Source organism: Amia ocellicauda, chromosome 20 (assembly GCF_036373705.1).
Source record: "Amia ocellicauda isolate fAmiCal2 chromosome 20, fAmiCal2.hap1, whole genome shotgun sequence".
In the NCBI taxonomy this organism is placed as follows: domain Eukaryota; kingdom Metazoa; phylum Chordata; class Actinopteri; order Amiiformes; family Amiidae; genus Amia; species Amia ocellicauda.
Window position 1 is genome coordinate 10,145,326 of NC_089869.1, and position 26,354 is coordinate 10,171,679.

The following is a 26,354-nucleotide window of genomic DNA, read 5'->3' on the forward strand; positions in this document are numbered from 1 at the left end:
AAAAAGCAATTCAGTTTTGAAAACTTGCATCTGTGCATCAGTGGACATCGTGCATCAGACACAAGACTCACCATTTTGAATGTGATCCTCTCAATTCACTTTTTCCAAAGAAGTGTATAAGTGTACTAAAGAGATTTGTTATATCTCTTCTTAAAATGTTCCTGGTGGGGGCACAAGGACAAGAATGTACACAGACATGTTAAGAGCTATAAACAGTTTAATGGAAATACAATAAGACTCTCAGATTATATTTGAACAGGTTAAAAAGCAGGCATCCCAGACAGACACAAAAGGAATAGAAAAAGCTAGAGGCATTAGGTACAGAAGATTGTATCTTTCCTTTATATTATTTTTGTATTCACTTAAAAGAGGCCTGTAATTTTAGCCTCCCCATAACAACCACGAAAGACAGCAACCAAATATTTACATAGCTTCCAAAACCACAGATTGGATCTCTAGAAAACCATAAAAACCCTAAGCATGCACACAAACAGAGGTTAGGGGAAAAAAAAAAAGAGAAGCATCACAAAAGCTGATCTGAGAGGAAGATAGCTCATCATTTTGTTGAAGAATTCGTGTAAGATGAGGGATGAGGGTGGGGTTTAAGTGGACATTTTCAGAATAGGTGCTTTCTGCAAAATGGCAGGTAAAATTAAAAGTGGTCAATACTGAATATTTACTGACAACTGTAAGACGTATTATTAATATTATCATTTTCAGGATCATACATCAATCACATGACCCTGCAATGCCAGTAAAAGCTGATAAACCTTTCACTGTTCGTTGTTTAGTAAGTCTTCCTTAGATGACATCACTACCTAAGCAGTGCAGGCTTAGTTTACAATTACAAAAGTAAGGACTGAATGAATATCCTTTCATTAAAAAGTACAACATACATATATGCCAATAACCATTGATAAAAAAAAAAGATAAATCTTGTACCGGTGAGAATAATTAATGTATGGGAATCATTTTCAGAATATGTCCGTTATAAAAAAATGATAGGATTGCCAGAACCTGGGCATTAAGTAGTCCATGATGACTTATCCATGATTTTATTCATAACTTTAGCTTTTACCTTATGTAAAATTAACAGGAGGCAACACCTCAGATTGTGAAACACTGAAGGAGCTGTTGTTTCTTTCGTGTGGAGGGTAGACAGTCACCCAGGTATATGGACTCAGCTGACATCATCTTTTTGATCTTCGATTGCGTGAGTGACTTTGGACTATTTTATTTGTAGTGTTTTTGAAGCTAAAGATCAGTAACCGCATTGGAAATGTCTCTCTATAATTTCTGATTTAATGAATAGAAAGTTGCTGGCATGACTCTATAATAAAGCAATGAAAACATGCAACATAAAATTAGAAGTATGTGTCTATGTTTATTAAATACACCAAAACTCCATAACAGTAAATCAGTACTGGCAGTTGGCACCATGATTAAAAAAAAAAAAAAGAATTATCTCAATTGCTATATATATATTTAACCCTATAAATGCTACTCATAGAAGCATATGCCAAGGACTCCCATTTTTTTGAATGACATGAACATTAAACAACTTAATAGCCTAATTTTTCTAGAATGCCTCTTTAGTCCAATACACAGGGAAGTAACCGCATTAATAATTGCCTCTCTTCACCTATAACCTCATCCCTTGCTATAAAAGCAGCACTTATATAAAGGATTTCCTAAAGGCGATGTTTATATGACGAATGCCAAAAAATACAGACGTCCATGGAAACAAAACTGAGGAACATCTGTGTCATTTCAAGGTTACAGCACCACAATAGCCAATTTGTGTGTGGTGTTATATAGGGAAATGCGATATCAAGTGCTTTACCAAAACGACCCCAAGGAAAAACTCATCCTCTTGCATTCCGTCTTACTTGTATAACCAGCAAGTTCAGACAGGATCCGGGGTGAATGTGTAGGGGGTGGTGACAAGGAAAGGAGACTCTAATCCTTTAGACTGAAGGGACAAAAAGGCAGTAAAGACTGGAAGCATTTGGGCATTTCTGCAAAACAATGGGAGATGGATTTTATAATCCTTCAAATTACCAAGTCATCAGACTCACAGAAAACCTAATCGACTGATCTTGAAATGAAAATCCCAATGTTTCAAGTCCCGTCAAGTTAGAGGCAATTTGTCAGCTTGTCACACTAAATTCTAATCAAACTCAAGCTTTTCAGTAAACCTCAAAAAAGGTTTGACTATTATTTATATGAAACACATCACAATGATTTCATTTCTATATGCTTTGTAAGCAAATTTAGATTCAGATGGGAGTCAAATGGCCTGTCTGCTCATGAAGGAGTTACATCTGAGCAAGATTAATGCTGAAAGCAAATCCCCCAACAGTTATACATCTAAAATATCAGTTCCTTCTCATACCTGCAGAAATGTCAGACCTGTGTGAGGTGAAGTGCGTTCAACGTCACAATGAAACCTGATTTATTACAAACAACTGCAAAACTGATTCAAACAGGAGACAGGAAAGGTATGAAGAGCTCAGACCCCCCTCCCTTTCTGTTTTGGAAAGGATGAATGACAGTGAACCTTGGTTTATGTAAATATATATATACAAAAGTGTTTCTAGGCAAGAGTATGCATGTACTCACTGAGAGAACTCTTAATCTCGTACCTGTGATTTGAATGTATTTATTTCGGCAGTATAATTTTTAGGCTTTGTCTGTGTTTCTATCAGAAATATTAAATGGAAAGCAAAGCAAAAAGAACAAATCACCAGTACAATTAATAAACAGTGCTGAATCTGCATCAACAAACGAAAAACAAAGAAAGATAAACTGGCTATATGTAGATGCTTAATAAATTGCAGCATTGCATCCATGTAGATTTTGGCAGATTCGTCAGGAGACACTAAATATGAGGTGGACTGTTTTTAGTCCTTGACAGGAAGATCTTCCAGGAGGCCTCAGTATTGGCTTTTCATATTCCAGCTCTGGTCCAGGAGAGCCACGTCCTTCCGTTGTTGTTTTTTTGGAGTCTTCACTGGCTACAGATCGTGTCAATCAGGTTAATGAAGTAAATGAGAGCACATCTGTAGCTGTACCAATAATGCAATGCTGTATTTTATTATGACCAAGTTTGTGGATTCCTACATTGGCTAAAAATTAAGATCTATATTAAGTCTACAGCGCCCTCTGGAGATTTATTTTCTAAATGCAGCCCTCTAAAATGTAGTGATTCAAAAAGGTCTATATAAATTAAGCCAGGGTTCACCAGGAATGTCAAGACACAACTGAAATGCACAAAACTTTACAAATGTAAGTCTTCTGATCTTTATGTGGAATAAACAGAGTATGAATTAAATATACATTTACCCAATTTAGCACAATCAATGGTGATCTGAAAACAAAGGACATATTTCTGTTTGAACTATTTCTCATCAAAGTCAGAATAATTTATGGCTTTACTTCACATTAATGTCAATATACATATTAAAAGGGTTCAGACAAGCATTTTCCACCAAAAGTATCAAAAAATATATTATTAAAAAGTGCAATCATAAATTTATCAAAAGTTCCGAAAATTATGTTCTTTACGAAAAATAAAGTGTTTAAATCCTCATTAAATTGACATTTCTAATGGTGGTTGTAAGGCACTCACAGCTATGCGTTTAGTACAATACTTCACACAATGTTGGTCTCCTCACAGTACATTCAGTGTTTGTTGAACCACTGAGATAATTTTCTTCTTGTGCTTTAAGAAACCACACCTGCAGTCGTTCAAAACAGAATCAGACAAACGGTATCAAACCATAAAAAATAAATACAAGCAAAATCAAAAAAATATTCTGTCATTTGGAACTGTTTTGCACGTACACACACACATATAAAATGCTTTCAATTACACAGTTGTTAGGAATGCAATGCAAATGTCAGGGCATGTTGGCAGATTGATAGTGAGACAATTCTTGATTAGCAGACATACTATAGTCAAGTACTGCAGTTCATAAACTAGAGAAAATTGATTAATTTACAGTATTGTTCTTTCAGTACAGATTGTTGGAAATATTTCAGCACTGATCTTATAACTGTAAATTCTGAGTCACCCTTGGATAAGGACGTTTGCCGAGAAATAAATAAGGAAATCCAGTCATTTTTGCTGATCTCACAGCCACTACAGTAAAACAAATAGTTGGAGCTGTTCTAGAACTATGTCCACCATAGTTTTAAAACTGCAACTACAGTACAGTTGTGTATGTAATCTCCTTGACTATGGAATTAAACAGTGTGTGGGTAGTTTTACCATTTTATTTCCCACTGGAATTCCAGACAGCCTGACGTCAAAATAAAAATCCCTTTAGTTAATGTATACAGATGTAGAAGATTTGGGAGCAAGGAGAGGTCTATGAAATGAATCATGGTTTAGGTGTATAGGAAGCCAAGTTATAACTGCATTTCAAGATATCTTTAAATATTCAAAGAAATCTGTAAACGTATTTAAGATATCTTTACATATTTAGAGATATCTTGAAATTAATTAGAGATATGTGCAATCTGCAAATATGACTTCCTGTATGTAGCCCAAGATTATCACTCCCGTTCACATGTTAATTTATTTCTATGTACCTGAAAGAGTAAACAGGAAGTGATAATCTCAGCATACAGGAAGTCATTTAAAGATATCTTGAAATTATTTGCAGATATCTCAAAATGTATTTAAATGTATTCAAGATATCTTTACATTGATTTTAGATATCTGTAAATGGAGATAAATGACATCTCAAATTAATTTAGATATATCTGTACATTATTTAAAGATATCTTGAAATGCAATTGAAGATATCTCTAAATGATAATTTGGCTTGCCATATAGGTGTGATGTACCCGAGCTGTACAGAGTGGCATTCTGTTTTAGTGTGAAGCCAGGGAGTAACATGCTTTTTAGTCTCGGGGGGGGTATTTGGGGAATCCAAGATTGATCTAGGCCCCTCGTCGCCTCTCACCCTGCAGCCTCTCCCAGTTTTCCCTCACGCTATCTCTTCACAACAGCTCTTGGCATGTCAGTCATTGGGATGTGGTCCCTAAAATACACAGAGGAAAAAGTTATTTAATAAATATCTTCATTGCAGAAGGGGCAAAGGAAACTAATGGTCACATTGCATTTTGAGTTGCCCAAATAAGAGATTAATGTGTATAAATGTTTATCCACATTCTTACACATTTACAAGCCAAACATTTGAAAGCATGATATATATACAGATTGGAGGGCACTAAACTGTGGTTTGTGGTATTTAACATACAAAAAGTGTGTTTATTTACCCCCCACGAGACTGAGATATGAGAGAGAGTTCAATGCTAGATGAAGGGTTGCACAACTTACTCATAGACGTCAGTGTATTTCATTCTCCTGTAGAACTTGGCCAGTTTGATGGACAGGATGATGCTGGGAAGGAGGAACGCCATACACCAGCCCAGACTGAACCAGAAGCCATTCTAACAGGGGTGAGAGAGAGAGAGCAGGGACTTACTGAGGGAAATGAGGGTGAGGGAGATATACAATTATAGAATAACCGTTTCAAATTAAGAGTGTGCATGCTTTTTGCTACTATTTTTATAATTGCTTTGTAAAAACACATATAGCGCATATGAACTGTCTCAAAACGTATAGTAACATTTATGTTTATAACTGTATACTTAAATAATTATATAAAAAATTGCTGAAAACTCCAGTTGTTATCTTCCCAGTAGGTATTAACTCCACTTCCTAAGAGTAACGATTGTGTGTGCTCTGTATTTAATTCATATCAAACATGGAAGTTAGTCCAGTTCCACAGAAGTAAACAGTGTTTAACACGAGAGCTGAGATAATACAATAGTAATCTGTTTGAATTCAGCTGTTTTACTGTTAAAAGGGAACAATGTGGACATACACGTATTCAGAAAAGGTAATTTTCTACTTTCTGAATATTTCAAGCTCCAGTGAGGTATTTTACAGGATTTACACAGTATTTTTAATAACAATAGGGACACCAACAGATGAAGGAGCAGTAACAGGTGGACCCAAGCATCAGCACCCAGTCAAGAGTGCTGTCCCCTCCTCACAGGAACGGAAGATCTCAGATGAAGATGGACACTCACCATGGTTTCCACCAGGTATGAACACATCACCACCTCAGCTGCATCCACCGCGTCGGCCACAGGTCTGCAGCGGCCCACGTCCTGAGTGATCTGTCACAGGACACAGAGGCAGCCCTCACTGAACTGGTGTTCATTCATTCTGCACAATTTTTCTCTGTACGAACACTACATTCCTTACTATAGTTTTACATTTGAATTATGTGCTACGAAACACAGTAGTTTATAAGTAGATCATGGTAAATATGAACCCACAAATTGTCAGCTGTAGACCCAGTAATAAAACTACTTGCCTTTTCAATTCCTGTCATATTGGGTGACTAAAAAGACACAGGTAATCTCTATAATAACTAATAAAACATGTTTGTTTTACATACACAAAATGCTTAACATGAGAACAATAATCTTACAGCTGTTTTTGCCCAGTCAGCATACGTCTCAAAGTATCTGATCTGACAGTTTAGGAATGCTTTACTTTCCTGGGGGAGGAATCGGAGAAAAATACCATGAGAATCACATAACCCTGCCGCCACCCACAGTTCAAACACTCATAAATAGTTGCTTTATGCCAGAGATGGGAACAATCTGAAAAATAACTCAAATAAGTTATGTTTTTCAAATATTCCCATGTCAACGTTTGCCATAGCAGCATTGTTGCAAGCACAAAGGACAGCTTTGATTGTTTTTTAATCCAAAAAGAAGTCTGTATTCTGGAAAAGACAGACAGCAGATCAAACAATTTCCTAGCATTAACAGATCAGGATACATATTATACAAGCATTAAATAACTTATTTCTATGAAAAGATATGTCTGTGAATTTTCGGATGTTTCTGAGCTAAACAAAAAATATGTGTCAGCTCTCTGATTCTATTTTCTCTATATGATTTGTTTGACAGAAAACCTTTCTACATGAAGCCTAAAGGGAGAGTAAAATTATCATAAAAAAAAAACAGTTGCTCAGGAGGCTAGAGGCATTAAACTGTTATTCACATTCACAAACTGATCTTCTTCAATCAAAGAATGAAAATGACTTCAAAAGCAGAGAAGCCACATCAAGCCCTCAGACCCTCGGTTTCTGTTGTTCTTGGATACATCTCTGAAATTCCTTACTGTTTTGATGACTCCCGAAGTGTTGGTATTTATAAATGTCTGAGCGTTATCCACTTCACTCACTACATTGTTCACCATTCCCTGAAAAACAGATCAAGAAAAACAAGAGAATAACATTAGCAGAAGACAACTAACAATGGCCAGTTCCACATTCGTACTACAGCAGAGGACGTCATAAAAATGTGATTTCAGACGTCAAATAAAACAAACAAGCGTAAAAAGCCCACAGTGGAAATATACCGAGTTCCCTTGCAGGTGGGCTTTGCTGTCTGCGCTGGACAGCTCCAACAAACATGAGACAGGCTGTGGCTTTAATGATCTGAAAAGGCAATTCAGACTAAAAGAGCTTTGAACAAGCCTGCCGTGGGATTAGTCTTGCATGCTGTGGATCCGTCACAAACTGAGCTGAGAGACTTACAGGAATCCCTGAAGAGAAGGCACTCAGATTCGTGACGATGCTGTTCAGATCAACCTAGGAAATAAAGAAACGGTTGAATTGCACTGTCATGCTACTGTCAGTATCACAATGAATTGAAATGCAGTGTTTTGTTATCTTGGCACTGTGTGAACTGCATGGATTAACCCCTGCTGTGGGCATGCCAGGCTTGCAATGTGAAAAACAGCAGATAGCTTTGACAACATGGCAAGCAGTGGGCCGAGGACACCAACTGGAGATTCCAAATAGGGCAGAAAAAAGAGGCAAAACAACTAAAGATATAAAATGATATGTATGGAAGACATGTTATGCAAAGCCCAAGTTTAGAAAGTGAGATGCAAGCAATGGTTTGTGTTTAACAGAAGCTGTACACACCAGGAGTGGCGTGATGTTTGTCTGGGTCCAGTTATTCAGACGCCTCATATCATATGCATTATTCTGCAGCTCACTCTTCACACCATGGTCATTCTGAGAGACACAGTAACACGCCTGTAATCATTAATCCAGTACACATCGCACTCTCCATCACACACACCACTCTCCACTGACACATACGATGACATCACCAACACCCAACACACAGGAGGTGTGGCTACTGCTACTACTAACATTAGTACTACTAGTACACTGCTGCTATTACTACTACTATCATTACTACTAGTAATAATATTATTAATATGAATCAGAATAATATTAATCACCCACCACAGTTGCTGCTAGCGCCTCCAAACTGTTTGCTTTGCTGTTCAGATCCGCTTGATAAAAATAGTTAATCTGCAACAAATAGGAGCAAAAAACAAAAACGTAACTTTTTTTTTTTAAATGACTCCAACATGTACATGGTTTGGATTTGTTGGGCTGATCTGGGGATCTTGCACAGCTGTGGACCTGACCTTCTGGGTGACGTTGGTGAAGTCGATATGCTTTGCCATGTTGGACATGTTCGTCAGCTGACTGCGGGCCGCGGCACCCAGCAGAGTGACTGGGGGCAGCGTGATGTTGTCCATGTCAAAGGCTGCCTCAATCTGCCCGGTGTACTGTGGAGAGATGGGGAGGGCAGGATGGTAAACAGTGGCACATTCATACGGCTGATGGGGACAATAAGTCATATTGACCAGAGCTCACAACCCCCCAGTAAGGCATAGGGCCCTGCATACAATTCTTCTCATACACAACTTATCAACAGCCTTACACATACTCAGAGAGGGCGGATCCCTGCTCTTACCGTACTGACATTCAGGAGGCTGTCCAGGTCGATCAGCTCACTCAGGTGCAGTGTCTTCCACAGAGACATGTTGTCATGACAGTCCCTGCAAACAGAGAAGTGACCCTTCAAACACAGAGCCCTGTCCTGTGAAGACCAGACCCCCAACCCTCAGTACAGTGAAACTTATCCAGCTTGCTCTCAACATATCCACAAATCCTGTTATTCAGTAGGTGTTTGGGACTACTCCATTTTGGTAGTGGTGGAAGATCAAAGAGGAAAGGTACAAAGCACCATCCACCCCATCTCGTAAAGAACAAAACTGATCAAGGTGCCCATTGGTCCGCAATTAGATGCACTCATGGTGGTCTTACTTGTACAGTTTTGTGAAGGTCAGGTTGCTCTTCACGCCCAAAATTGTAGACAACTGGAAGTTTGGGATGAGGCCTGGGGTATCGATCACCTGCACACACACAGAGCTCAGAGTGATTTCTTTAGATTCATGTGGGCTCTCAAACTCAGTTCCTGCAGGGGGGCAGTGTCTTCTCTCTGTCTTCGATATATCTGGACTGCTGAATTACTTAATAAATGTAGTTATTTGATCGATTAGACACTTAACATTGTGTTATGGTCTTTTAAAGGAATTGAGGTTGAGACGTCTGGTTAAACTAGGCTGGCTACAAGGAGAAGTACTAAACAATATCCTTTAAGTGTCAATGTCAATACATACAAGCCATACAGCAGTAATATAACATACCTTTTAGCACCAGGAAGACATGAAGCTTTTCATTTTTTATCAAACAATAATTTGGCATTACATATAGTATGCATTGGGAAGTAAATTAATGGCTTAATGCTACTGCACCCCAGCCTGGCTCCCCTAAAGCTGACGCTGTTACCTGCAGCAGCTCCTGGTTCCCCCAGGGCCGACACACCAGCGTGTAGATGTTCCCCCCAGCCAGGAACAGGATCAGCACCACCAGCATAAAGAGCCAGGAGAATAGGAAGCTGAAGCCAGCACCACTGCAAGACAGCAGACACACGCTAGACACAAATTCCCATCATGCTTTTCTCCCAGAGAGGCCAATTCCCCCCCGTGTCAGAACATCATTAATTGGTTGTTCACACAGCTAAGTCGTTGCTCTTATTTTCACTTTCGTATGAAATTCTAGGACAGTCGATAAGAGAAACAACATGGCAAATATAGCTGGGTTAACAGGCTAGACATATTGAATTATTATTATAAAATGTACTGTTGTGCCGTGTGTGTGTGTGTGTGTGTGTGTGTGTGTGTGTGTGTGTGTGTGTGTCCTCATGCCACCACCACTACCCGAACTCACACCATGAAGAACATGCCCCCGCAGTCCGCCATGCCCGATCTCTGAGTGGGGTCAGCTCTGCTCTTCAGTCCAATTGGGCCCAGCAGGAGGCCCAGGATATTACACACCACCACCAGCAGAACCACAGAGCTCAGAACCAAACCTGCGATCCACCTGGGGGCAGAGGGCAGCATCACACAGGAGAACAGGCATAACCAGAGCAGCCGCGGTGCTCGAAGGCTGTTAACACTTCAGATTATCTCAAACTGCATGTATACATTATTTACACATATTATGAGAATGAATTACGTTACTGGATAGTAACTGGTCTCTACTAGTGAGTATATGTATGCTACTAACACTAGGGCAGTTGTTCTCATACATCAACCCTCTGTAAGCCTGTTAGTAAGTGTTAATAGTTTGGTTGTTATACATTTATAAACTGATGATTGTCTTTATTGATTGCGAGAATGCATTTGATTTAATATATACACACTCAGTCATCAGGGCTCTAAGTAATCAAAACAGTGAGCAAACACATCAATCATATTAAATATATCTACAAATGCCACATCAACTATCCAACCCCATGAAGTCACAAAAAACACAAATAAACAAATAACAAATAGACACATAAATAATCCAGGAGACAATTTAAAAATCTTTATAGGTATGTTCAAGACTTAGGACAGGGAAGAAAAAGGAATCAAGATATATGGAGATTACTTGAACAACCTAAGATTTTCAGATTCAAAATGAAGAACTCTTGGATGCAAGTAACAAAACTGGACTCAAAGTGATTTCAGTAAGACCAAAGTTCATCCAAAGATAATTTAAGAAGTCAAGCATTATGTCTACCTTGGATATAAAATCAAAACAGATGGAGATCTTATGGAAGAAATCAAAAGAAGAGTGAACATAGATTGGAGTAAATTTGGAAGAAACGGCATGATACTGAAAGAAAATCTACCCATTTGCCTGAAATGAAAAGCATTTGATAAATACACACTACCAATGCCCACTTTTGGCTCTAAAACCTGGTCACTAAACGCTAAAAAATTATTCAGAAACTGGAAACAATGCAAAGAAGCATGGAATGATGCATGCCTGGGATAACAAGAAGAGACAGAAAAACAAATACGTGGATCAGAGAATAGACAAAAGTGTGGGACATCATTGAAAGAGTGATAATGTTACAATGGCAATGGACTGGTAACTACAGAATGGATGAAAGAAGACCTGGATGACCCCATAAAAGATGGGAAGATGTGCTGCTGTGACCTGGAAAAGAGATGCTGGCTTTACGGAAATACAAGTGGAAACATGTTGAGGAGGCCTTCATCCAGCAGTGGATAAAGAAATACACTGCACCTTACAGTTAATTAGATGACGGGATAAGGGAAGAGTACAATGGTCTAAATGTGCAAACATATTATGTGCAAATAATAATAATACTATTAAAAAGTGATTAAAAAGTACCTGTAGTTGTCAATTTTTAAAATATCTGGGAAATACTGGCCAGCTTCTTTCCTCACTTTCTGCAGATCTTCAGAGATGAAAGTCAGGTTGTGCAGGTCTATGTCTTTGGAAACCTGGGAGATTTGTTTCTCAATTTCCTGCAGCTGTTTCTTCGACTCTGTCATGGAATTCAAAACAGTCTCTTTAGCATCACAACTCCTAGCAAGAACCATTTACCCTAATTTGAAGCTTTCTCCACTATAGCAGTAACAGATGAGCAATTCATAAAGCCCTATCTGTCTGAGGGGCCTGTGCACAGTGTTTGATTTTATTCTCTCTGAATGAAAAGTGTTTAGTTTAATATCTCAAGGGATGTATTTAAGCCAACAATGTCAGTCTATCAGTTGCTCAATCAGTATTTTATTCTAGGGCATTTTATAAAACAAACCTACATTTGAAGATTGTAAACTCCATTTGAAGCAATAGCAAATATCTAGTTCTGGGTAGTGAAACATTTAGCTGCATTTGTACCCCCAAATGCCAGAGAGGCTGGAGTCACACTTCAGCCATTTCCAAGTGGCCCTGAGAGCAGGAGGTCTGGACTACACTCACCGTTTACCATGTCGTTGCTCTGCTCGGTCACTTTCTGTGGAATACTGTTCAAAAAGTCCTGGCCCTGTAATGGAAGATCTCACAGTCAGACAGGCAGGTCCACCGTGGTGATGGTCAGATATGGTGGAAGGTTCTTCCCATTGACTAGGGCTCAACTGGCCAAATTCACAGGTCAACCTGCTCTTCATATATATATATATATATATATATATATATATATATATATATATATATATATATATATATAATACAATTTCCACCGACCACCAAACCATCCCTCTGAAAGTTTAAATCTAAAAAATCGAGTTGAACTAAATGGCAGAACCTACACGTCTATATGAAAAATATATCAATCTAAACACCAGCTGAAGAATGACTTCACACAGCCTTGTCCTGACGCCCCCAGGAAATGACTTTAATCCCCCTTTCTTCCAGACAGACAGGACTCACAGTATTTGCTGCAGAGCTTAGGTTAGCCTGCTCCGCACTCTTCAACACCAACTGCAGCTCGTTTAGTTGGGAGATCTGTAAGGGAAGTCCATAGGGGAGTCAGTCACACATCATGAACAAACACAGCACAGGACAGACTGTCATACCAGTCTACATCAGCAGAGGGCAGCACAGTGCACACAAGGTTACAGATACGGATATTTGTCACCAGCGACACGAATGCCAGAGTCTCTATGAAGTCCCGATTAAGGAAACAGCACAGTGGCCAGCAGATCATATTCTCTGAGTTGTTTGTGTTTGTTTGTTGTTTCACATTACTATTTTATCGATATAGGATTTTATCCTTTGCCATTTTTCTGATAAATGTGTAGGGTTGGTGAGAAAGTGCGTGACGCTGCAGGCTCACCCCATTGAAGTCCAGGTCAAAAGTCAGGCCTTCCAGCTGTGACAAAAAATTGCTGCAGTTGGTGCAATTCACCTTCTGCAGCGTGCTGTTGATTTGGCCGATCAGGCTGGTGAAATTGTTCTGCAGCTCCACTTGCTTGGACTGGAGACTCTGCAGGGTGTGGTTCAGCCTTCCAACCTGGAAACTGGCACCGTTCAGCTCTGCAGGACAAGAGAGTCAGCTTTGTAGTGTCTGTCTCAGTCGGGTAGAGTAAAAGCCTGTAGTCCAGGCCAGGCTGTATCATAGCCACTGTGACCAGCTAATATTTGTTGTGGCAAAGTTGTAGTTTAGTTGTATTTTGATGTTGACAAATATGGCATGTGTCAGAAACCTATTACCCTGACCACATGGTTGTCGATAATGTTCACTGATAGCTCCACAGTAACACGGCCTACACATTTCATTTCAGGTCCTTTCCTGGAATTACAATACATGCCACTCAAAACCTGCAAGATTTTTTGGTTGTCACACTTACAGACTTGTCATGTAAATGTCAAGTTAAAGTGTTATTTTAAAATGTTTTGACAACATCCCCTAAGTGTATACAAATCCGTATTGCCACAACATTATTTGAATTCCCCAAGAGGGCCGTTCACACCGAGATTCCAGCACAAGCAGCAAAGCGAAAGCACAACACTGCTTCAGCCTGAGCTCAGGGTGAAGGATTTGATTCAATTGTATCCTTGATTCTCACAATGCTAGTCAGGTACCTTGGGAAATGTTGAGTACCGTATTCAGCGCCAGTTGGAAACTAGTGTTCAGGACTTGCTGCAACCGTCTGCCCAGTAGAGGGCCAATATCTAGAGAAGGAGGCGGAGGGGGTGAGAAAGCACAAGTCAGACCTCACAAAGACCCCTGTTTATGGAGACCACAAGGCACAGTACAAAGGTAAAGGACAACAAGCCATCAAAGTGAACATATAATAACTGAAGGACATTGGCCAGTTTATATTGACTGATCAGGACCCAACAGGCCCTCTTTCCCTCACCATCCAAGTTCTTCTGGACTGCGTTCACGGCAGAGGAGCTTTCATTCACCACTGTGTCGATTTGCTGAGAAGAACGGAAAAACGCAGTGGTGAAAGTGAATTGTACACTATGGATAAATCAAACCATTTTTGTTATATTTAAGATTGTAATACAGGCCACAAAATACTAAAACATTCACTTGCATTTCACTGGGTACTATCCCAGATAAATAATATCAGATGTCATTTGTTTTGCTGTCTGAAGGAGACGACTCTGTGTGGGTGCGATATTGAGGAGTCTGTGACCATTCTGTACGCTACACCTACATTTCTATTACTAGGAACCGTGGTTTGAATGGCTCAGCAGACCTGTTGATTAAGAAAAGGCGGTAATGCAGTGTAGGATAGCGGTTTGGTATCTTGGTAGCTCTTCCCTGTCATACCTGAGGGACCGTTGTGACGAATGTGTCCAAATTGTCCACTGTGTTATTGAACACCTCCGGGCTTTGATTGAAGTTCACTGTAAACTTTGCATTGCTTAAGAACATGCAAATATTCCCCACCCTGAAAAATAAAAACAGAGATAGTCTGTAATGCATGCATTCTTTTTGATAGTCTTCGAGTAGCCAACTTCAGGGATTCACAAAGACTGAAACTATGACTACAAACATTCCCTGGAAGATGCAAAAATATCATCTGGAAAAACATCACCTTAAAATCAGTTATGTACTGCAAAGTGGGAAGAGAGAGAGGGAAAGAGAGCTGGTGCCCATGTGGTGTGTCAGAGAAAGACAGGTCCTCACAGTAAGATGGCTGTGATCACCACAGTGGCCAGGTACAGGCATCGGCGCCTGCAGGGGATGCTCTTGGTCTGTTCTTGGTGCATCCTGCCACCGCAGTTTCCACAGCAGCGACAGCAGGCAAAGAAGTAGCCCACGACTGGGACGAGCACGATGAAGAGGACCCCGATCGCGGTACACACCAAAAATCCCACCTCATACTGCAGTATCTACGACACACAGATACCACTGTTACACTCTACCGTACTGCAGTGTAACACTGGACATCAGAGTTTTATAATATAGTGCCCTAACAATAAATGACTAGTATTATGCGAGAGACACAACACTAATCATTAAAATGAGCACACCCCAACACACACAAATTTGTCAGTGTCAGTGGCCCAATGACAATTTCATAATATCCCAATCACAAACCATTGGATTAGAATTACAATAGACCACAAGAAATTACCCAAAGGTTTACTTGAAGTCAAATATAAAATCTTTGTGTTGTCTTACCTTCAGTGTGGTCTCCTTGTGTGTGATTAAAGTGGTGTCTTTTATCACTTCCACCAGCAAGTCTGAAAAAACAGCAGAGAGGGTCAAATCCAGTTTTAAACTGAAAACCCCAATCTTGTCTGACTTCTGCTTTCCCAAGCATAAGTATCCGGCGACTAACACACTTTCCCAGCATTCGTGACCTTGCCTCCCTGCTCCCCCCCAAATAGGTCACCCTGTCCAACTCTCTGTCTCTCTGTCCAGATTTCAATGAAAAAATGAAAATGAAAGTCTGCTTCAATGTCAAATGACAAAAATCACAATTGAACAAATACAAAAATGAACATACATATTTATTTGGAAACACTGAAAGTATCAACTGTAATATTTATCATTATTTTGTCTACACTGAATCGGGTAAACAGTAGTAATGCCGTTTGTTATGGGACCTCTGATTTCGATGTGTTTGTTGTTATTAAAAGGACGAGCTCATGGAAAAGTTATTCATTTAAATAGAATATTACCATGTTACTGGCAGATATTGTTGAGGTATGGTACAATGAATACAGTTTTGTCGTCATCTAAAATTACTAACACATTTTTCTTTTGTTTTGCAGAATGTTGTTTTTTCTCATTTCTGCTGCAATGTGATCATGACTTGTTTGTCAAGCACTGTCAAATGCAGTTGACAGTTTGAAGAGTAAACGGGCAGACAGTCATTAATACGCACTGAAGCACAAGATAAATGTTATAAAAACTACACAGCTGGGTAGGATTGTTCCAGAGCTCTGAAACTCTCTGCTTAAAGAAATGCCTCCTATTTTCAGTCCTAAATGCCACAACCTTAGTTTCTATGTGTGCCTTCTCAGCCTGGATTCATGATCTCAGTTCAATACTAAAGAGATTCAGTTCCTTTACCCTGTGTGTGTAAGACAATCCTTTGGCCCCAGGGATTACCGTGGTTGTTTTTCTCCGAACCCTCTATTATGCTGTGGTGGCCGTCTTGTAGCATGATGTTAAGAGGGCACAGTTCTCTAAATGCTGGTGCACTGTACAACTTCTACACGGCACTTTTTCACTACATAAGCAGTCTTGTTTCTGTACTGCTTAGCCATATTCCTTAACCAGAATTGCACTGCAGTCTCTATACAGAACTAGGCCTGCTGAAAGCTGGGGGCTGCATAGTGCACCTCCGTAAAAGATTACTGTTTATGACACCTTTCTGCAGTACAGAGACAAAACACCTTAACCCAATTGCTCTGGCACTGTGACAGGAATAAATGACTGTCTCTGCTGTCGCCACCAGAGAATGAGAGGCTCCACAACAGCATGCAACACAACAGCACAAAAGGTACTGGAGAAAAGGAGGAAGGAGAGACAGGAGAGATACTGGGGACAAAGGCTGGGTGGTGGTGCTAAAATCTACTGCTGCTTTAAGGCTTGAGCTAACTGGGTTAACATCTATAGCTGTAACTGATACGCACTGTGCTTAACAACCACACAAAGGTTTCCAATGGGCTTTTTAACTATTAAAGTAGTTTGAGAATGAGTGAATGAGAAACATTTTCACAGAAAGCAGGCTGCTGTTCAATGCCAGTATGAAGCAAACTTCTCTACAATTCAATAGTGATTTCAGACTTATATAGGTCTGTGCACAGAAATAACACGTTCCCAGTTCAAAAACATATTACTCTTATCAATGATGGGAATACAGAGCCCGTTTCCTGGTCCACTTTACAGTAGTCAAGCGGAGCTACACCTTGGTTTGCAAACAGCTGAGTAAACAGTAGAGGTACAGGGGCAAATCAGTTCAACACTAGCAAAACACTGAATCAACAATGTGGAACAACACATAGAAACTCTAATAGAAACGTATCATCCGTTTTGCTGCCGAACTCAGGGTCGGGTTGGGCGGAGCCGACAGAGATCAAAGTTCTGTTATAGCGCAGGCAAAAATACCAAGTGCTGTTAATCCAGTTCTGTCGAACAGGTTGTGTCCTTAAATCTTATCGCCCTTCATCTGGTAAATGATTGACCTTAACTGTTAAGTGGAATGGTGACATTTAACCTTGTGCAAGGCAACTGAGAGAGTGGAAAGATTGCAATTTATTGAACAGGTACTGAAATATATAAATACACTTACGAACGGTTCCATACAGTGGGATCCAATGATGACACGCTGAGTTGCATTTGATTATTGTTGGTGGTGGAAATATGGTAACAAAAAGCAAGCCCTGTTCACAACAAATTATAAATGTATAAATGGTCCCTCGGTTCACGTAATAACAGGATATATCACACACACTTAAATAAGGAAAACATTCAGGTAATTCCCCGTTGATTCACTTGTGATTTATTTGGAAAGAGACAAGGAAGCTGGACTCACCTTTAGGAAAGGGGTTGGGTTGGACAGTCCCCAGAAAGGACTGGACAAAGCTGGAGAGGGGGCCCAGGCCAGAGTCATTGCTCGGGGCAGGCCAGTACACGGTATCCTTGAGGTTGTCCAGGGCCAGTTGTTTACTGGAGCAGGAGCTGGAGACCTGCTGACCATCACAGAAGCCCAGTACAGTCACCAGGGCCAGTCCCAGCAGGCTTGGGCTCCACAAACATACGGCCATGTCTCGCTGTAGGGCCACAGTCACGCCAACAAGAGTCACAGGCTCATCATGAAAGCACTAGCTCACGCCTGCTGAAAAAGAGATGTTTTCATGTCAAAATCTTTTAAGACCGAGCAGTGGTTTCCATGGCTTTTTCTTTCTCTTTTCTCAATCAGCTCAACGCTACCACTGTGTGCTTCCACGGGTGGGATGAGACAAACGCATCCTCCGAATTGCACGCTGTCAGAGCCATCTGCTGTGTGTCACGTTGTAAGCCCAGTTTGCCCTCAGCCCAGCTATGAAACCGAGTGGTGGATTTCTTTGAGCTGGAACTGCTAACCATCCGAACCCACAGGCGCCCGAGAAGCCACAGGGAGGTGCCAGGATGTGATAATCCCAAGAGTCCCCAGCTGACTTCGACCCACCCTGCCCTGTTGAAAATATACTGGTGGTGTTCAGCTTCCCTGGGAGCTCCTGAAAATGTATGTATTTAAATGTAATAAAATATTGCATTTACCAGTCCGATCTCTCCACTGAACTGCAAAGCCTTTGCTGAATCAGAGAGGAACCAAAAAGGCAAAATAATCAAAAAGAAATAAAGAAGAGGAAATCAATTTAAATCACAATGAAACCGGAATTCAGAACAGGTGTACGTGGTGGAAAGTGCAGTTTCTTGCTGGGATTTGAAGAACAAATGGTCTCTGTGCTTTATTACAATACTGTGTTTCTCGCTTCACAAAGTGATGTTTTGGCTGCAAATCATTTAGGAAACGCATTCATTTTAATTGCCTTCATTAATAACTCCATAGAACAGTCTGGACACAATAATCACATTGTAATTAATGTATTTATAGCAAACGACATATTTAAGAATACAACTTTCATCCAAGTCATTTTTTTTTTCACCTTGGACAAAGACAAATCAGGTCCTGTTTGGGCTTCAATGTTTTGATGAGTTAATATTTGTTTAATCACAAAACCAAAACTACAGCTCTAGAGACCACTGCATTTTTTTCTTAAATCAGCATCTCTACATGTATGGCAGCCATTCCATTCATTCATATTTTTATTTGGAATTTGGGAGAAATGTTGTCAGTAGTTTATAGAATCAAATAAAAATGTTAATTTTACCCAAACGCATACCTATAAATAGTAAAACCAGAGAAACTGATAAGTTTGCAGTGGTGTCTTAATTTTTTCCAGAGCTGTATAACCAGCCCATTCTGCCGTCAATACATTATGACAGGAGCTCTAGACCATTCACCATTCAGCTCATTCACCAACATCTAAACCAAGCCATAGCAGAACCTGAAGCAGTCTTTGGGCTTGACATTGTCCTTCGCTTTGAAAAATGAAAGATTCAATTCCTTTTAGTTTCACTTATGTACATTCCCTCGAGATCTTGGAATAATTCTCCTTCTTCACACTATGACCACTGAGATCTGTTCACTATTCCCTGTGCAGCTCATTCTACACTTTAACTGTTTTAATACAAATTCATAAACTGTCCTCTATTTGGCTTTGGTCAGAACAGTATCCTTTTGTGTCCCTTTCTTGGAAATGCACTCTGAGGGGGATATAGCTGATATTTTGGACCAGTAGCCACATATAAAAAAAGCAAAACTATGGAGACACACATTCTCCCAGGGTCACAGTGTGCTAGAGCTGTAGTTAACCACAGATAAAATGTGGTAACAACTATCTATTATAAAGACATGCATTCCTCTATGATGCACAGTCAAAACGTTGCACAGCCCCCATCACACATATCTAAGAGATTAATTATGTTATATGGTGAATTAGTGAGAACACATTCATTATTGTCACCCACTTCACACTGTGGAGTTGTTTATGTCTCTTGATTGTGTGTTCTGCGACAGTTCGCTGCAGTGTTCATCTGGTCACATGATCTTATTTGCACTCAATTAAGCATTTCCTATCTGATGTATTTTTCCAATTCAAGGGGATTTACGAAGTAACAATTCTTGAACCTACTGGGATAGGAACCCAAATGATCAGGAAACATTGGTCATTTTTCAACAGTGTTTTTGTATAATTGTATTATTTTCATTAAACCATAACCACAATGCTAAATTGAACTCACTAGTGAAATCTTTAAAATGTAACTTGAGCTTCATGCAGTTGAGGGTTTTCTGCAGTGTTTCCATTTACATATCAACATATCCACTAGAGCTACTAGGACATTTTGAGAAAGTTTAATCCCAATAAAAGGCACATTTTTTTGGGAACTCCTCCCGGGCATTTGAAGGGTCCATCATGAGGAAGATATTGTGCATTTTGTTTATTTGTGCAAAGGTGTTGAATAAAAATGCTTATCGGCAAGACCTGGACCCTCTGTGGTGATCTCAAAGGTTTTTCTATGCAAAACAATATCTGTGAATGGTGTAGCTTCAATCACCAATGCATTGCTTTAGCTTAGTTTAGATGCTTTGTAAATAGACTTAACATAAAACTTTACATAGCTGTGGTTGCTCAAGTGAGTGGATTGGCATGTGTAGAGTGGTTTGATGTATAACTGAGACCACTGAAAATGAGTGGTGACATCAGACCTCAGCTTAAAGCAAGATAAAAGCTTGGGCAACTAGGCGTACACTGATTAGGTGAGTTCTGTTTTGTCTGCTTTTTGTTTTAACAGGAGATATGAAAGAGCGGGGGGCGGGGGGGGGGTCTTCAAGGTAGTCTTTCGGCTATTTTTTGTGAGAGCCTATTTGTGCTGTATTTGGGAAGAAGTTAAAAAAAAAGCATGTGTGTTTTAAATTTGTATCTATAAACAGCCTGGCATACAAAGACTGTTTCAACTGCTGGAAGTATGGGACTGTTTTAATTATATTTGTTGTGTAAAATAAGATTGATCAGTTATTATGAATTGTAGTAATTACACATTATTTTATTATTTTCATGTATCCAGGATACTTATATGGTAGTAGTGGAAGTTGTGGTAGAAGGAGGAGGAGGAGGTGGTGGTTTGTGTAGAGTCTGTTTGATGTATTTAATGAAATGTATAGTACCGCACGATGACATTTTCTTTAATCATTACTAATATCAGAATACATAAGCTAAGCAATATCAAAACTATTGGTATTCAGCGCTGAGTAACCAGTGAGAACCTAGCTGTGGTATGTAAGCCCTCGGGTCCTTTTAAAGGAATTCTCAGTTTATAGAATCTTCCAGGAATCCTTTTCTGTTCCCCAAAACTCGCAGCATTTGAAACAGCTGGGAAGAGCAGCCTGCGAAAGCGTTTCAGCACTCGGTTTATCACGACAACACCAGTGCCACAGTGTGTGTGTGTGCAGGGGGAGAATCTGAAAGAACACGACACAGCCCTGTTCTCAGAGAAATATATCTATATAAAACTCTCTGACTCACTGAGCCCTGCTCCTAACGATCACACCACAAAACAATGACTGACACTACAGATCTGCAGTAAATCTGCCAGGAAAAACAACATATACGTAACACACAAATATAGATATAATATATATATATATAGATATATATAGATATATATCAACTCATTTTTTGTTTCCAGGTAGATAACCCAGAACCAAGCTTTGTATCCAAGCAAAGGAACAATCAATTCTTTACCTGTTCGATGAATGCAACCCCACAGAGAAGTAACAGAAGAGCCAAGAATGAGAATGCAAAAGTTCAGCTTTACTGATGTCAACAAGTGTGAGCCTCCCCAAGGAAACCTGAGAGCCCGTGGTGTGAAGTTTAGGTCTGGTCAACTGTTTAATACTACCTACTGTTAACAGACCTGGAGGGAGGGCGAGAGCAGAGAGAGAGAGAGAGAGAGAGAGAGAGAGGGAGGTGCTGGAGGGGGGAGTGAGGGAGGGATACAGCCTGGGAGTGAGAGAGGGAAAAGGTTGGGGGTAGGAGGCAGGAAGACTGTAATAAAAAATATGGTGAGTGAGCAAGGAGAGGGAACGGTAAAGAGACCGACACAGAGGAATCGTCATCATTTGATCTTGTGTCACCAAAAACACATGCGAGCTATTTTGGGCAATAACTGGGCGGTTAAAATAGAACAGCGTTTTTAAAAAATGTTTTAAAGCCACATTCCTCATTAATTTGAATTGCAAATCCACACACTTCTCCACAGCTTCAATGTGGAAATAACAGAAGACACAACAGCCATACTGCAAAAAAGTATTAGCGGAGTGTGAATGATACTTATCCTCCAGGGCACATTTATACTGTAGGTGATACAAATGTACAATGGTAGGTGTCATTCTGGGCATAACAGTAAATCTGAGTAGGTAAGAAATACTGTATAGGATCCATTGTTGGTTATCCATTTCAAAATGAATAAATATAAAAGCGGGTGTGTTTTATTCCTATGAAAATAATACTCCTTGTCACATAAAAGCTGAACTAGTTGAGACAACAGAACCCAGTCATCATCTGGGATAAGATGACTGCATTGTAATGTGTTTTTTCACAGTGAGTTCACAGGTTTCTGCTTACAGACGTGAGTTGCAATCAGCACCAAAATAGAACAAGCTGCACTTAAGCACATAAAGACAAAGGTGTTTGAGTTTTCACAGAAAGGTAAGTCGTGAAATAAATAAACAATTACCCCTGGCCAGTATCTTCAGCAAGGCCTGAACAAGACTGAGAAAGTAAGGGTGTCAGATTAAAGACTAAAATACTTTAACGTGGCTACTAGGGCAGTGGGTAAAAATGTATCATTATTTATTCATTGATTTATTAATAGATGCCCTTATCCAGGGCGACTTACAGTCAACACAAGAAACATTTGAAAGAATTACAGAAGTGCAGTAATACTATCAATACAAAATACAATTAGCACACATCCTGGTACAATGAGCTCCTAAGCGCAGACATACAACAGTTACGTCCCAGATATGTGCTAAACAGGATAAATATTTCTGTATGAGCATAAATAACTTTTAAACTGTCAAAATGTCTATCAAATACTGTTCCTTAAATATAAACATGTGATGTGGTTATCTTGTACACAATGAGGTAGTCAAGACAAAAAAAAAACCTGTTAAACCGAATTAAACAAAACAGACTGTTTTGCATGAAAACGTACACCCCAAGCCAGTGGTGTACATCTCCTCATCACCTGAACTTGTTAATGTGCTAGCTAGCTACTGTTAGATACAAATATCAGCGCAGAAGCAGAAGATTAGGTTGGTGCATTACAAGTACAGAATGACAGATGCATGTGAAAGCTTGCTTGTTTTACAAATACAAACACATACATACATTTTCCAAGATCAACTAAGAATTCTGATGCACTATGGGTAGAGTTGGGTAAAGTGTGAATTTCAACACTTTTGTGGGAAATGTTGGACACTTCAATAGAGTTCTTGGATGACAATTTGGTCAATAAATAGCTAGCCCAAAATTGAGTCCTAATCTCCCCCAAACACTTTGAGGGCAGCAGGTCTTGAAACGCATCCAGTAAAGCCAAATCAAAAATCGATCGATTAAATATTAGAAACAGGTTGAAACGAAACCCTCAAAAACCTACACTCCACAAAAATAGAATTTGGCCTTTCCTATTTCAACCCCACATTTCCTGTAGAGTTTTGAGTGGGCCGTCTGAATGTCAGAGCTGTACAATAGCCCCTCCACACCCCCACATACAATTGAATCATTCATGTCTGGGCAAACTGTTATATATTTAAATTATCACCAAATAACAGAAAGACTTATCTTAAAAAAAAGACTGATCTCAGTGGATTGTATATTCCCAATCACCCCCGCCTCCTCCCACACACATTGCCCCTTCCCCCGGCACTGAGGCAATCACAGCTGGAAGATCTCTTTAGCAGTGCTGGGAGTCCAGTGCTTTGTTCATCAGCGACATGAACTCTCCCATACTTCTGTAGTAGACTCTCAGCAAGCTGGGGTGAAGCGCCTCATGGACATCAAACAAAGACACACAGGACCTCACTGTCCAATCTCAGCTGTAGCCGTGTGACAGAGACGAGATGAACTGAAAAGAAAGCCTGCTTCTTCGGGGATTGTCATTACGTGACTGGGAAGAATACAGTGACCTTTCCTCAGGTATACCGTGTAAATCTGATATAAATCTAATGATACCGTGTAAAGGTGATCTGTAATTGTTAAATAACCTGTAATGATGATCCCCCAATGAAATCCACAGCAGTTAATTAACAGACTGTTAACAAAGGAGTTCCCCCAGGTTAGGGCGTAACTCTCTGAGGTGTTGAATGTTGCTCAGTTTCACTCAACATGTCATTGCACTGCCACAACTGGATCTGTGCATCTCCAGGAGGGACCAAGCAAAGCATGTGTTCTCTGAAATGCATGCCGTCAAACACATCCACTAGTTTACACAACCACCGTCTTCAGTCACAGAACACTTTTCACGAAGGGCAGGTACAAACCGATCGCATGATTGGTTTCCCATTTAAAAACACACCTGAAAAGAATAAGAGTGTCTGCTTAGTCTGCCGAAATGCCACCCTGGGTAAGGGTGCCTGCTAATAAATAATAATAATAATGATAATATTCAGTTAGCAAACCACTTAATTGGCAGTTTAAATTGAAACCTGCCCGTAACCCTCAGTGAAATGTGTGTTCCAAGTGTCATTTGTATGTCCTGTAATATAAGGTCCTGTAATATTATATCCTACTGGGTGTACGGCTCTTTGTCAAGTTGTAGCTCACACACATTATACTTATACAGTATTTATATAGTCAGACTCTGACTGCCTAGCAGAAAAATCTGCATTTTCTAGTTGGGTTACAGACAGTCAGTCCTGTATCTCAAATGTTTTGCAGGGGAATTATGCTGGTTATGTATCATTAAGTTGTTTTTATATGTATTTAAAATATATATATAAGTCAAAAGGTCCCCTGGTTTCAATTCTATAAAAATCTTTGACACTCTTCTTCTTTTCAAGTGTGCTTCTTCATAATCACTACTACTACTATTAGTAAATATTTGGCTACTACCTTTACCCCTTTCAAAAATGTAAACACTTACTCGGTGAAAGTTACATACCATGGAGTGATTTAGTAAACTAGGTGGAACCCCACAATGCAGTGTACAGTACAGTCTACAGCGAGAGCAGCACAAAAGACACAAGATTACAGTATGCTTGAACATAAGCCATTGATTAGCCCATCATTATTCAAACAAAGCCAGCGATCTGGTCTCCCGCAGAAGTCACAGGGCTGTCAGATCGAGCTCTTGAGGGGCCACAGTGTATGTAGTCTGACCAGTGGACATTTCTGGTCTCCTGCTTTTTGTTCGTAACATTTGTGTGCTGTCAAATCCTCCTCATCTGTACTCTTGACACATTATGCAAACTTCCTTATTCCTTATAAAGTTATTAAAATACATTCCAGCTTGTTAAGTAACTTGGCACTTGAACAGCAAATAAAAACCTTAACTCTACTAAGTGATGTGCATCTTAAGCTGGTGACAGTGTAAGAGTTGATCTGGCAGGTTTACAAGAGATTATTAAACAATAATCTTGTTTGCTTGGTTGCTGAAGATCCTGGCAGCAGCACACCTAAAGCACACAAATACCCAATCTACAAATACACTAGGCCAAATCAATCCAATGACTAACATCTTGTGACTATAATTAAAACTCATTTTAATAGATTGCTTTTTCAATGCTCAAACCTCCACTTTCCTGGTATACAAACTCATGATGACTCATTAACTTCAATTAAAATAGCCCATTGGACAATTTGATAGTAGGGTAAACAATCCTTATTCCTTTAATTAATTCAATTTTGACATTGGCCTAAGACAGATCCTTATCATTTCTCATTAGCACACTGGGAGTATGTTTTAATTATTTCTAGGGGTGCTAAAGCATTTCTGGCAGAATGGCAACAAAACAACGTAACTATTCCAGACATAGCCGTACAATATTCTCTGCACCTTCTGCTTCACTTCCTGTAAGCACTGTTTATTTTGCAAACTCTTCCCGATCTGTGATATGTTTGAACAACAATCATTACAATTGCCCTCTATGAAACAAGTGCCAACCTGAAACGTACCAGGTTTTGTTTCTTATTGGAGGTTGGCATTACTATCAAACAAATGCAGTATTTGTTATTTTGGAATTATTTTCGCTGGGGCCTGGAAGTGGTCCGACAGGCACATCGTAGGGGTGTCCCTTCGGGAGGAAGAGAAAGCTCAGGCATAACAAAAGTCCACCGCTTTAACTCCTTAGATGGGTTAATATACGTTTTCAGTGCTTGAGTTTGTAAAAGGTTTAACTTACCTTTAACTTACTTGCCCTGGGTGTGGTGGCACTGCGTATGAAAGGTACCAGGACATACCACCCCAATTAATGAGACTTTCAATAAAGACTGGGATGCATAATT

At 39.7% G+C, this 26,354-nt stretch overlaps 1 protein-coding gene across 3 annotated transcripts; it reads right to left on the reverse strand.

The window, feature by feature from the left end:
- Positions 1 to 3,069: 3,069 nt before the first annotated feature.
- Positions 3,070 to 21,756, reverse strand: prom2 (prominin 2). Of its 3 annotated transcripts, none has more exons than XM_066693036.1 (24): positions 21,591 to 21,756; positions 17,774 to 18,073; positions 15,409 to 15,470; positions 14,911 to 15,116; positions 14,551 to 14,671; positions 14,129 to 14,192; positions 13,851 to 13,940; positions 13,102 to 13,301; positions 12,696 to 12,770; positions 12,246 to 12,309; positions 11,655 to 11,811; positions 10,197 to 10,349; positions 9,756 to 9,879; positions 9,231 to 9,319; positions 8,878 to 8,962; positions 8,546 to 8,689; positions 8,358 to 8,426; positions 8,028 to 8,120; positions 7,635 to 7,688; positions 7,217 to 7,297; positions 6,516 to 6,584; positions 6,109 to 6,198; positions 5,351 to 5,463; positions 3,070 to 5,051 (listed from the first exon to the last, which is right to left on the reverse strand). In XM_066693036.1, the coding sequence occupies exons 2-24, from the start codon at positions 18,003 to 18,005 to the stop codon at positions 5,003 to 5,005; spliced, it is 2,484 nt and encodes an 827-aa protein (XP_066549133.1). In that variant the 5' UTR covers positions 18,006 to 18,073; positions 21,591 to 21,756; the 3' UTR covers positions 3,070 to 5,002. The 3 variants fall into 3 exon arrangements, with proteins under 3 accessions (XP_066549133.1, XP_066549132.1, XP_066549134.1); XM_066693035.1 differs by having other exon boundaries at positions 17,774 to 18,076; XM_066693037.1 differs by lacking the exon at positions 21,591 to 21,756 and adding an exon at positions 18,502 to 18,523 and having other exon boundaries at positions 17,774 to 18,076.
- Between the last annotated feature and the right edge of the window lie 4,598 nt (positions 21,757 to 26,354).

What these genes read in the sequence shown, in the direction of transcription:
- prom2 (XM_066693036.1), bottom strand. Translation starts at nt 18,005, where the DNA reads ATGGCCGTATGTTTGTGGAGCCCAAGCCTGCTGGGACTGGCCCTGGTG. An exon ending in GGAACCAGGAGCTGCTGCAG is followed by an intron (nt 9,320 to 9,755) that starts GTAACAGCGTCA and finishes GTGTGTGTGCAG; the next exon opens with GTGATCGATACCCCAGGCCT. An exon ending in CTTCGGGAGTCATCAAAACA is followed by an intron (nt 6,585 to 7,216) that starts GTAAGGAATTTC and finishes TTCCTCCCCCAG; the next exon opens with GAAAGTAAAGCATTCCTAAA.